The sequence below is a fragment of the Mustela nigripes genome, chromosome 3 (assembly GCF_022355385.1).
Source record: "Mustela nigripes isolate SB6536 chromosome 3, MUSNIG.SB6536, whole genome shotgun sequence".
In the NCBI taxonomy this organism is placed as follows: domain Eukaryota; kingdom Metazoa; phylum Chordata; class Mammalia; order Carnivora; family Mustelidae; genus Mustela; species Mustela nigripes.
The window spans coordinates 156,128,461-156,142,125 of record NC_081559.1 but is presented as its reverse complement, the minus strand read 5'-3'; the positions used below and the strand labels follow the sequence as shown (position 1 = coordinate 156,142,125).

General features: G+C 35.4%; 1 protein-coding gene across 1 annotated transcript in view; it reads left to right on the top strand.

Moving 5' to 3' along the window:
* Positions 1 to 10,115, top strand: part of VIRMA (vir like m6A methyltransferase associated) — a 57,999-nt gene extending 47,884 nt beyond the window's left edge. Inside the window, exons 18-24 of the mRNA XM_059394868.1 lie at positions 2,544 to 2,696; positions 3,173 to 3,333; positions 3,884 to 3,980; positions 6,225 to 6,391; positions 6,851 to 7,182; positions 8,728 to 8,871; positions 9,768 to 10,115. Of these exons, the coding sequence (XP_059250851.1) occupies positions 2,544 to 2,696; positions 3,173 to 3,333; positions 3,884 to 3,980; positions 6,225 to 6,391; positions 6,851 to 7,182; positions 8,728 to 8,871; positions 9,768 to 9,922 (1,209 nt within the window). The 3' untranslated portion in view covers positions 9,923 to 10,115. The remainder of the gene's footprint in view (positions 1 to 2,543; positions 2,697 to 3,172; positions 3,334 to 3,883; positions 3,981 to 6,224; positions 6,392 to 6,850; positions 7,183 to 8,727; positions 8,872 to 9,767) is intronic.
* The last annotated feature ends 3,550 nt before the right edge of the window (positions 10,116 to 13,665 follow it).

Genomic DNA, 13,665 nt, shown 5'->3' with positions numbered 1-13,665 from the left:
CTTTCTTTTTCTTTTCTTTTCTTTTTTTTTTTTTTTTTAAGATTTTATTTACTTATTTGGCAGAGAGAGAGATCACAAGTAGGCAGAGAGGCAGGCAGAGAGAGATGGAGAAGCAGGCTCCCTGCTGAGCAGAGAGCCCTGTGCGGGGCTTGATTCCAGGACCCTGAGATCATGACCTGAGCTGAAGGCAGAGGCTTAACCCACTGAGCCACCCAGGTGCCCCTCCATTGGTTTCTGATGACAAATAGTTAATCTTATTGAGGATCCCTTTGATTAGCTGAGTCACTTCTCTTTTGTTGCTTTCAAGATTCTCTGTCTTTGGGGCACCTGGGTGGCTCAGTGGGTTAAAACCTCTGCCTTCGGCTCAGGTTGTGGTCCTGGGATCGAGCCCCGAGTCAGACTCTATGCTCGGTGGGGAGCCTGCTTCCTCCTCTTTCTCTCTGCCTGCCTCTCTGCCTACTTGTGATCTCTGTCTGTCAAATAAATAAAATCTTTAAGAAAAAAAAAAGATTCTCTGTCTGGTTCTTAATAGTTTAATCATGATGTGTCTGAGTATGAATTTCTTTGGGTTTATTCTCAGAGTTTGTTGATCCTTTTGGAAGTATAGGTTAGTGTTTTTCATTAAATTTGGGGTGTTTTCAGCTATTAATTCTTCATATATTCTTTGTGACTCTTTCTCTGGATTCTTATTATATGTATGATGATGCTCTTGATGGTACCTGGAAGGTCTCTGAGGTTTTGTTTGTGGTTCTTCATTTTTTTCTGTCTGTTCCTTAAAGTGGATCATCTCAGCTGACCCATCTTTAATGTTGAGCCCCTCTACTCAGTTTTTTATTTCAGTTACTGTACTTTTCCACTCTAGAATTTATATATAGGTTTTTAAAAATTAATTCTTATACCTTTACTGATATTTTCTTGCAGAGTATTGCATCAGCCTTCTTTCCAGTTTCCTTCCAAACATTTACTTCTCTCATATTTTCTGAAGAGCTCTGTGTGAGTTCATATCTTTGTAAATCAGACCTCAGATCATGTCCCTTCATCTTAAAATAACTTTTGGTATCTGTTAAATAAATTCCAAACTTTTTAGCATGGCATTCAAGACTATTTACTCTATGGCCAAAAAGCTACCTTTGCTACAACTTCTTCCTTAGAAAACATTTTATACTATGCCATCATCCTTAAATTTCATACATATACACATCTTTCCTTGTGATGCTTTTCTTAACTTTTGGTCTCTCTCTCTCTTTCTCTCTCTCTCGATAAAAGTAATCTGTTCATAATTCCTGTTTAATTCATCCCTCTTTGTGAAGCCTTTGAGATCACTTTCTTTCTCTACACTTTAAAACATGTTATTATATTTCTTTTTCATAGATCATTTACAGGCCTTTTTACCATTTCCCACCCCTCTTTCTGAATAGGTCAGAAAGCATGTCTTTCCATCTTTTTCCCAGAGTATTGATACAATGTCCTGTATGATTTAATACAAGCCTTATATTTAATATTTATTTATAATTATACTATATAAAATATTTATAATTAACATTATACTTAATATACAAGCAGTATATTTAATATGAAGCATGTGTTTAATACAAATAGCTGTGCTTGACAAATGAATAGAATTTGATTTGAAACTATGTCACAAATTTGATAGAATTTTCATTTTCATTTTCCTGAAATAATTTTATATAGTATTTTTTTTTAATCTTCTTAAAAATTCTTTATTACTATTTCTGTTAGTATTGTATATACAGAATACTTCAAATTGTGCTAAATTTGACCCTAGATTTTGTGAGACGGCTTTCTTTGTATGGTGACAGATGGTAACTAGACTTATTGTAGTAATTAGTTCTCAATGTATACAAATATTGATTCACTGTTGTATACTGAAACTAATATAATACTGTGTGTTAATTAGACCTAAATAAAAATAATAAAATAAGATTGTGTTGTAAAGATTTGGAACTACTTAAGTGTTCTAGCATATGTGACAATGTGGATAGATTTATTTTCATGAATCAGGACTTGGTTAGCTGGATGAATTTTCTAATATTAAATTATTGTCATGCCAAAACTCATTATATTATATTGTTTACTTTTTAAAGCAAGAAATAATAACTTTTTTCATGACAGCATATAGCCATAAATATGGTAGTTACTGTTTTCTCTAGTTGTTTGCCTTAACTCCAGAAAGATAAATTTAGGTTCCATCAGTTCTTTATTATAGTAGGCATTTTATTGAGTATCAGTCAGTATATTACATGTCCTGCAAGTGCCATTGTATTTGCATTGGATGTTTTTGTTGAGAAATCTGCTGCTAGTCAATTGAGTATGTGTGTTTACCTGTTTATTTTTTGAGTCTTACTCAAAGAGACGTATTTCAGTCTTGAGCTGACTTTCTTAAAACTAGCCATTTATATTAATGTAAAAACCAAAATATTGAGGGGAAGATTGCAGCAAATGGCTTAAATATCTGAATAAGTTTGGAAGCATCTTTGCAAATTTCTCTGCTCTCAAATTTAACTTGTATGTGACATTTACAGGGATGTTGTGGAGATGATAGTGGTCTCATGGAAGTAGAGGGAGCTCATCCATCACGGACAATGAGTATTAATGCTGCAGAGTTAAAACAGCTTCTACAAAGCAAAGAAGAAAGTCCAGAAAATTTGTTCCTTGAACTAGAGAAGCTTGTTTTGGTAAAAAAAAAAAAAAGGAAAAAAATAGAAACAAGATAAAAACAGTTCAATCCCAAGATAAATTTATCTTCTCTTTTTGACTATACAAGTTTTTCATAGTGGCCTTTTTAGATAGTGAACCCTCAGTTGGTACTTAAAAAGTTTGAAATACTCTTTAAATTAATAATTGGGGTGAAATTCTCCATACTAATATGAACTAATATGAATCTTAAGGAAGAGGGCAATAGTTTTTGAATTATCTATTGTTTGAATGCAGGGTACCCCCTGCTACCCTTCTTCAGAAATAAAAGGACAAATGTTTTTCATGTTTGTTTTATTTGAACATGTTTAATATTAAGTTGATAAGTTTTTGATGGTATTCCAAATTTATTAGTAATCAAAAAATACAACATTTTCTACTAAAGAATCAGTAGATTATGGGCATAAATGTTCAAGTTTTACCTGCATCATCTTACTCTGGTTTTGTCTGTTTCTAGGAACATTCAAAAGATGATGACAATCTGGATTCTTTGTTGGACAATGTAGTTGGACTTAAGCAGATGCTGGAATCATCTGGCGATCCTTTACCCCTTGGTGACCAGGATGTAGAACCAGTACTTTCAGCTCCAGAGTCTCTCCAGAATCTGTTTAACAATAGGTAAAATAAACAGTTTTCTGGTTAAGTAGATAATGTCTATTTAATGACTGGGGTCTAAAGAGGGCCAGTGAACTGTTTTTCTGTAAAGGACCAGATAGTAAAAATTCTAGGCTTTGTAGGTGATGTTTGGCCTCTGTTGCATATTCTTCTGTAGCATCTTGTTTGTTTCTTATGGCTTTTTTAAAAACTTAAAAACTTTAAAAAATAGAGCATTTTTAGCTTATTGGCTATATACAAGCAGGTTTGCAGAATGGGGGCCATAGTTTACTGATCCCTGTTCTAGAGGTTATATGCCTCTTGATCTTTGAAGCACTGTACTTTTGAAGCATAATGACTATTCAGTTTGATGAAATTATTTGGAAAAATTAAATACAGTTTTGTATGTGTTGGTACAATATAATAAACTTGGTTTTTAAGTACTTATTTTGCTAATGGTTTTGAGGGTAGCATTTTTAATTGTACCTTCCACAGATTTTGCTTAGAAGGTATTTGATTTTGGAATATTTGATTTTGGAATTAAGTGTTTTACCAAATACCTCTCTTGTTCTAGGACTGCATATGTGCTAGCTGATGTCATGGATGATCAGTTGAAATCCATGTGGTTCACTCCATTTCAGGCTGAAGAGATTGATACAGATCTGGATTTGGTATAAATAATTTTATTATTAAATATTAGAAAAAAGTTATTGTTGACTTTTTTCATTTTTTATGTGTATTGTTAGCACTAAAACAAATTAGATAGTGTATGGCTGTTAAAAGCCCATGTGAGGACAAGCACTGCATTATTTTTGTATCAATTACCCACTAATGGTATCCAGAACACTCAGTTCTTTCTAGTTAGATTGTATATTTAAGAATGAGATTTTTTTAACGCACAAAGTATGTTTTTGCTAAAGTACTCTGAAGCATTTTTCTTGTATTTTTAGGGTATAAAATAGAGAAAAGTATCCCCCAAAATTACAGTTCATTTGGGGTTTAAGGAGAGGAATAGTATTTTGGCAGTTGGCTCTTAATTTGGGGGAAATGTAAAGAACTTGCTTGTAGTATAGGTACAAATGCTCTTGAACATAATGCTGCGAACAGGTAAGAGTATAAATAAACATTTAAAATTTAAAGCACTCTGATTTATGCTTCTCAGACTGTATTAGGGAGGATGATTTATTACATATTACTGTACCATGTATTTTTTTTTCTTGATCAAAAAAATAAATATATTTGGATATTCTGTGGTCCAAAGAGTATTAGTATTTATCATATCTCATTGCATATGAGACTAAAAGAATTATTTACTTTACGTTTAAGGTATATTTAATATATTGAAGGCTCCTTTCCCTTTTTAAAAAATATTCACAAGATTTTATTTAAATTGCGTTAAAGGGGCGCCTGGGTGGCTCAGTGGGTTAAGCCGCTGCCTTCGGCTCAGGTCATGATCTCAGGGTCCTGGGATCGAGTCCCGCATCGGGCTCTCTGCTCAGCAGGGAGCCTGCTTCCTCCTCTCTCTCTCTGCCTGCCTCTCTGCCTACTTGTAATCTCTCTGTCAAATAAGTAAATAAAATCTTTAAAAAAATAAATAAAAAATAAATTGCGTTAAAGAATTAATTCCTCTTGGGGTGCCTGTATGGCTTAGTCAGTAGAACCTAATGACTCTTTTTTTTCTTTTTTAAAAAATTTTATTTATTTTTTTGAGAGAGGGTGAACAAGAGAAACAAGCAGGGGGAGTGGCAGAGGGAAAAGCAGAGTCCCCACTGAGCAGGGAAGCCTGACACAGGGCTCAATCCCAGGACTCTGAGACCATAATCTGAGCTAAAATCAAGAGTCAGACTTAACCAACTGAGCCACCCAGGCAGCTCCAGCATGTGGCTCTTGATCTTGGGGTCATGAGTTCATACCCCATGTTGGGAGTAGAGCTTACTTAAAAATTTAAAAACAAGACTTAATTTCTCTTTTAGTGTAAATTGTTCAATGATTTTTTTAGAACTGCTCTGTCCAATAGAACTTTATGCAGTAACAGAAATATTCAATAACCTGCGCTGTCCAGTATAGTAGCCATTAATCTTAAGTGACTGTTGAGTAATGAAATGTTGCTGATATAACTAAGAAACTGAATTTTATTTTTTATTTAATTTTAATTAATTTAAATAGGCATGTGTGGTTAGTGGCTACCATATTTAGTATCACAGATCGAAAATATTTGTGTTAGAAGTTGTTGTTTCATAACTTTTATGTCGAAACACAACTATCTTGCGATGAAGATTAGAACTTTACATGGTTTGGAAAATTTGGGGTCTTGGGTTTGCTAAATTTAAATAAGACTTAAGTAAACATAATTTTTTATTTCTTTGGAAGTAAACTTAGATTAGACCATCACTTAATGCAGGGAACTTTGAGAACTGTGGCACAGAATCCTTTTATTACAGATATTGTGACTATACAAGGCTTACAAAGTATGTTATTTTCAGATTGTTTTGGAAGAGTTTTGGAGATGCTACTTTGTTAATTTATATAGATAAATCCTGAGTTCCTGTCAGACAGCAGACAGCCCTTCTTTGGGGAGAAATGCCACTCTACCCCACCCCAAAATTCATCTGAATTCCTAAGATTTTTTTCTTTAACTACCAATGATGTTGCTTTTTGAAAAGACGAAGGAAAGGGATGCCTGACTGGCTTAGCTGGCAGAGCATGCATGTTGGGTGTAACGATTACTTAAAATCTTAAAAAAAAAAAAAAAAAGAAAAAAAAAAGAAAGGATGAGGGAAAGGAGCAGACCTATAATTTATTTATTATGAGAGTTAAATATGATCTATAGGAAATACAAATTCCTGTAATAGAATGTTACATTAGTAATTAATGTAAGATGTATTTCTCATTTTGTTTAATTTTTATGACTACAGGTGAAGGTTGACTTAATTGAGCTCTCTGAAAAATGCTGTAGTGACTTTGACTTGCATTCAGAATTAGAGCGCTCATTCTTGTCAGAGCCATCATCTCCAGGGAGAACTAAGACCACTAAAGGATTCAAACTTGGGAAGCACAAGCATGAGACCTTTATAACTTCAAGGTAAAATTTATTATACGGAAGATCTTGATTATGGTCATGGAAGCTTACTTATTGTTATGTACTTTAAGATAGCCACATAACTATAGAGAAAAAAGGAAGGTGATGTAATACATGAGTCATGAATATTGTTTGGATTTTTTTTTTTAAAGATAATATTTTGACCAGGATATACCCAGTACATTTGTCACCTTGTTCTACTTTATGAGACTTTGGAAGGTTTGAACAAGTGGTGAGCTGTATTATTTTAAATAATGGTTAATCATAGCTATAGAATGTGAGTACCATTCTTAGCTAGTTTTGTTGTGTATCCCTGGAGAGTAACAGATATTTGCACCATTAACACAACTGAATGAAGAAGTAATTGAAATGGATTTTTCAGTATTGCAAACTTTAACTTACATATTCACTGGAAATTTGAAAAAAAAAAAAAGTTTTCATGGAGTGTTTTTGTTTTAATAGTGGGAAATCTGAATACATTGAACCTGCCAAACGAGCCCATGTTGTGCCGCCACCAAGAGGAAGGGGCAGGGGAGGATTTGGACAGGGTATACGACCCCATGATATTTTTCGTCAGAGAAAACAGAACACAAGCAGACCACCATCTATGCACGTGGATGACTTTGTTGCGGCTGAGAGTAAAGAAGTGGTCCCTCAAGATGGAATACCCCCACCCAAACGGCCACTCAAAGTATCACAGAAGATTTCTTCTCGTGGTGGATTTTCAGGCAATCGAGGAGGACGGGGTGCTTTTCACAGTCAGAATAGGTTTTTCACACCACCTGCTTCAAAAGGTGACTTTTTAGCATTTCTTTTTAGAGTATTGGCATATTAGAGTATTGAATAGAAGTGATTTAGATGTAAATGATTCCAATGAAGTATTTTTCAGTTATTACAATTAAGCTACTACCTCATACCAGTGGTTAACTATTTGCAGAGTACTTTATTGGATAGAAAAAATCTTTAAGTTAATGTTTAATTAATTGCCTGTTTAGTGATAAGTTTAAAAGAAGTCACTTGGCTAATTATGTCCTCTTTCACATTGGGAATTGTATTTATCCTTTTTGAGAAGTATCTATACATTCTGAATAGTATCTGTAAGTTCCACTTACCAACAATTTTTTTAGGATTTTTTAAGAGTTTCTTTATTCACTTGAGAGAGAGAGAGAGAGAGCAGGAGCAGAAGCATGAGCAGTGGGGAAAGGGAGAAGCAGGCTCCCTGCTGAACAGGGGGCCCAACATGGGCTCAATCCCAGGATCCTGGGATTATGACCTGAGCTGAAGGCTGCTGCTTAACCAACTGAGCCACTCAGGCAACCCCTCTTAGGATTCTTTTGTGTAGTTCACCATTGGGTCCCTTATCTACTTGCTTCTTGATGTTGTATTTAATCCTTTTTTCCCCATAATTTTATTTTTTATTTATTTTTAAAAGATTTTATTTATTTATTTGAAAGAGATCACAAGTAGGCAGAGAGGCAGGGCACCTGAGCTGAAGGCAGCGGTTTAACCCACTGGGCCACCCAGGCACCCCCTTAATTTTATTTTTAAGTACTCTCTATAGCCAACATGGGGTTCAAACCTATTACTTCAAGATCAAGAGTTACACGCTTTACTAACTGAGCCAGCCAGGCACCCCCATTTAATCTCCTTTAAATTGCTTCAAGATTTTATCTGTTACTGAATTCCATTTCCAACGTTGTACACCTGTGTCATACTTATTTCAAAATGCCATCCTCCATATGGGACCTAGGGCGACCACTGCACAGCAGAGCTTTAAACACAAATCTTACCTCTTTTTAAAGCTACAGTTATGGAATTAACAAAAAACCCCACAAAACTTGTTTTATGGATTGTTAAAGGTGGCTGCTTTTAGTTATTGCATGATGTTTTTTGCTTCTGTGATTTATTAAACATTTGTTTTTAAGATTGTATTTATTTATTTGACAGAGAGAGACACAGTGAGAAAGGGAACACAAGCAGGGGTGGTGGGAGAGGGAGAGGCAGGCTTCCCACTGAGCAGGGAGCCCGACACATGGCTAGATTCCAGGACCCTGGGATCATGACCTGAGCCGAAGGCAGACGATTAACAACTGAGTCACTCAGGTGCCCCTGTTAAACATTATTCTTGTTTAAAAATGCTTCAAACTTTTAGAAACTATCAGAGTATACTTGTAGAAGTTATACTTTAGGTTATACGTGGAACTCCATCCCAGGACCCCAGGATCATGACCTGAACCAAAACACATGCTTAACCAGCTAAGTCACCCAGGTGCCCCAAGTGTTGAGTTTTTTGTAATACAACTGAAGTAGTAGATCTTGATTGTGTTATCTGTGTTTAGGAAACTACAGTCGTCGGGAGGGAACAAGAGGCTCCAGTTGGAGTGCTCAGAATACTCCTCGAGGAACTTACAATGAAAGTCGAGGTGGCCAGAGCAACTTTAACAGGGGCCCTCTTCCACCATTACGGCCACTTAGTTCTACAGGTATACATCCTTCCTAGTTGATACTGCTGAGAGAGAGAAGTGAATCCTTCTTTTCAAATTGTTGGATGTCATATACTCTCATTCTGGGAGAAAATATTTTCGAATATAGATTTAGTATTCTAAAGGGAGTTTAATTTTGTATCTGCAAATGAATGCTCAATGTGTATTTCCTTTAGGAATAATCAACATTGGATTCTGAATATATATATATAATCTGGGCAGTTTCATAGTTATGTGCTCTATTCTTTGTAATCTAAAAGATTTTATTTATTTATTTATTTATTTGAGAGAGAGCATGAGCAGGAGGGGCGGAGGGAAAGGGAGAGAGAATCTCAAGCTGACTCTGTACTGAACCCGGAGCCCAACACAGGGGTTCAATCTCACAACTGCGAGATCATGACCTGAGCTGAATTAAGAATTGGACACTTAACTGACTGAACCATCCAGGCATCCCATGCTTTATTTTATATTTCAATAGTGAAAGCCAATCCTTAAGGTACTTTTTTGACCGACGTATTTTAATAATAGAGATACCTTCATATAGTATATTCTGTTTTTATTTATAATATTGTCTTGTGTGTGTAAGCATGTAACCTGTTTTTCCTAAAACACTACTATATCAAGTTCGGAACTCTTCTGATCAGAAGTAGCTTTTGGCTCCAAAGCACTTTCTTTTTTATAACAGCTTTATTTGAGATACAGTTCTCACATATCATACAATTTAATTTAAAGTGGACAGTTCAGCAATCTTCACCATATTCACAGAACCAGCACACGGATTTTCAAGGGGCAATGAGTAATTTCTGTCTTAATTTGAGTTCAGTTTTATAGATTACATTTCTATAGTGGGAAAGGAAAGGATGTTATGACTAAAAATTATATTTTTTCTTTTATAGGCTACCGTCCAAGTCCTCGTGACCGTGCTTCCAGAGGTCGTGGGGGTCTTGGACCTTCCTGGGCAAGTGCAAATAGCGGCAGTGGAGGCTCAAGAGGAAAGTTTGTTAGTGGAGGCAGTGGTAGAGGTCGTCATGTACGATCCTTTACACGATAAAATTTCTTTTGGGAACATCCTGAGTGTATATGAACATTTCATGAGGACAATAAAAGTAAAATAAGACATTAAAGGACCAACTTAGACTAAGCAGTTATCTGGAGACATCTGAGAGAATATTTTTATCTGAAGAAAGCAGATTTTGTTTGATACCTAACACAAGATTTCAATAAAAATGCAAACTTTGTATGTATGTTTGTATATATTTTTTTCCCTTTCATATATAACTGTTTACAGAATTTTTTAGGTAGAAAATGAACAATGAAGTGACTTTGGTTTTAGTGTATTTTTGCCTATGCCACATATGCCCCCAATAACTTTCTCAGCTCATGGTGCCCTTTAGTGTTTCAGTAACTTTTTCACAGCACACCTAAGCCAAGTTTATTAACAGTTGGGGTCAGACAACTTAATAACAATTTCTGTCATAACCATGAGTAACTGTGAACACTGCCATCTTCTCAAACCTTGGAATAAGCTTGGACACCATCAGTATCATTTTCTCTTCCACTATGCTGTTCGCATAGTACTTTTTATCACAACTATTAAAAACCTGGTCTTGCAAAGATATACTGTCATGGAAAAATATTGAAAATATAAAGTATCTTGAGATAGTAGTTTGTGTTATGTCTAACAGATACGTTTCTCTTAAAAACTTAAAATATCGTGTGGCATCTATATTAATTTACAGGGGTGCCCTGGTATACAGTTTTAGAAATCTTTTGGCTGTACGGAAAGAAGCATGACACTCGTCTTGACATTTGAAAGAATTATGTATGGGGGGGAGAAGAAAGATGTATGTTCTTTGTGTTTCAGCTTTATACCTACTTATGCTATTTTATTATGCTATTTTATAAAGCCTAAGTGAAACATAGTCTAATAATGGTCTTTTGAGAATCAGAAACATCTAATAAAATCTGGACTTAATGTACATAAATGAAGTTTATAACTTTGAGAAAATAGCCATATTTTCCCCAAGAGCTATCTTAACACACTTAGCCTATATAAGTGGCAAAAAATGGAGTTCTGAAACAATAAAGGAGTGTATGAATCTCATTCCATCCCTTTATCACTGTTTGCCAACTATTTGTGAGAGTACAAAGTATGTTTGGAAAATAAAAGCTCAGGAAAAAAAGGAAAGCTCAGCTCTAAAGATTTAAGCGAAAGGTAATGGAAATCTTTTCATAACTAATGGCCTCAAAAAATCTAAGATAACCTAAAACTCTTTCAGTCCTGAAATGTAACGAGTTCATTCTCTCTGAAGATGCATTTTCCACATTAGATAAAATTCAAAGTTTGTTCCTAATGTCTGACATAAATACATGGAAAAATAATTGTTTTTAAAAGTAATTGCACTTTTTAAATAAAGTAACTGCATTAAATAATAACATGGATATATAAATATAGATGCATAATTAACTTGGTTTTTTTAGCTTTAAGTTGAATATAATCTTAGAGTTGTTTCTACTGTTTTTTTGTTGTTGTTGTTTTAAAATTTTATTTATTTTTTTGAGATCGAGAGAAAGTACAAGGTGGGGGAAGCAGTAGAGGGAGAGGGAGAAGCAGGCTCCTTGCTCAGCAGGAAGCCTGATGCGGGACTTGATCCCAGAACCCTGGGATCATGACCTGAGCCCAAGGCAAATGTTTAATGACTGAGCCAACCAGGTGACCCTCTACTGTTTTTTGTTTTTTGTTTTTTTAAGATTTTATTTATTTATTTGAGAAAGAGCACACAAACAGGGGGAGGGGCAGAGGGAGAAGCAGATTTCCCACAGAGCAGGTAGTGCTATGCCGGGCTTGATCCCAGGATCCCAGGATCATGACCTGAATTGAAGGCAGACACCTTTTTTTTTAGACACTTAACGATTGAGCCACCCAAGTGCCCTGTTTCCACTCTTTGCCTTAGTTAATGCCCAATAATTCAGGCTAGCCAAAGTAATAATTTATTAACAAATGCAAATTAATACAGGAAGTTTAAAATGTTCTGAGTAATTAAGTATTTTTTTTTCCCAAAGATTTTATTTATCTGAGAGAGAGAGTATAAGTGGGAGCCAGAGATGAAGTGGGGGAACAGAAGGAGAGAGAGAAGCAGATTTTCCGCTGAGCAGGGAGCACTATGCCGGCTCCATACCAGGACCCTGAGATCATAACCCAAGCTGAGAATAGACGCTCAAACGACTGAGCTACCAAGGTGCCCCATAATTAAGAGTCTTAGATAAACATGTTGACTATCCCTTTCATGCATATATAACATAGTCTTTATAACAATCTAACAAAGGAGGTATACTATAATTTTATAGATGGGAGAAAGCTGAGAGCTTGACTCAAAAGTGATAGAAACAGAATTTAAAACCAGGATGACTAGCTCCCAATTCTTGACCTCTTTTTTATGTCTTGGAGAGGAATGAAGCTACTTTTTAAGTTGAATGAAATTAAAGATCGAAATTAATTTACCATATAGAAATGGAATTCCAAAGGCTTAACACTCTTTCTTCATTTCAGAAGTGAGCCAGATGGGTAACTTGGGGATGGTTGCTGTCATACATATTTAGATCTATATGAATACCACTTACCTTCAAAAATAAATATTAGAAAATTAATTTAGATGTACTTTGATAGAATGGATATATGTGTTATTTGCAAAACTACTTTGTTTTACATAAGATACTCAGGAACTAAGTTTTGAGTGGTATTTAGAAATTAATGAAAATGGAGAATACCTTTGGGAATAAAAACTTACTCTATTTAATATATAATACAAGAAGTTATTGAGTTAATGAGTTAAATCATTGATAGAATGATTCATATTTCTTAAAAATAAGTGTCTGCTTTTGGCTCAGGTCATGATCTCAGGGTCCTGGGATCAAGGCTTGCTTTGGTCTTCCTGTTCAGCAGAGACTCTACTTCTCCCTCTCCCTCTGCCCCTCACCCCACTTGTGCACTCGCTTGCTCTCTCTCTCAAATAAATAAATAAAAATCTTTTAAAAAGAATAAGAAAAAAGAGGGGTGCCTGGCCAGTTCAGTCAGTAGAGCATATGGCTTTTGATCATGGGTTTGTGAGTTTGAGTCCCATGTTGCGTGTAGAGATTGCTTAAAATATATTTAAAAAATAAGAAAAAAGGGAAGGCATGTGGCTGGCTTAGAAGAGCATATGATTATTGATCTTGGGGTCATGTGTTTGAGCCCCATGTGGGTATAGAGATTACTAACAAAAAGAAAAGAAAAAAAAAAGAAATGCTCTTTAATGTGGCCGTACTTCTTAAAAATACTATTTGTGGTAGTAATCCATATGTAAAAGGTAAGTAGCAAGTCCCATTAGTTTAGTCTTACTGCTTTATATAAAAATAACAAAAACCCAGGATATCTGGGTGGCTTAGTCAGTTAAGCATCTGCCTTCGGCTTAGGTCATGATCCCAGGGTCCTGGGATCGAGTCCCACATCAGGGGACTGGTGTATTTTTGGTTCCAGTTTGGGGTTCAAACCTACTACTTCAAGAGTGCATGCTTTACTAACTGAGCCAGCCAGGCACCCCCATTTAATTGCTCAGCTGGAAGCCTGCTTCTTCCTCTACCTCTGCCTGCCTGTGCTCTTTCTTTCTCTCTCTCTGACAAATAAATAAAATCTTAAAAACAAAAACAAAAACTTGCAGATTGAGAATGTAGGAATGAGGGTGTCTCCTGAGTATCTGTTGTGTTCCATACACCCTAGGACAGCCTAGGGAATATAAGGATGAATAAAATCTATTT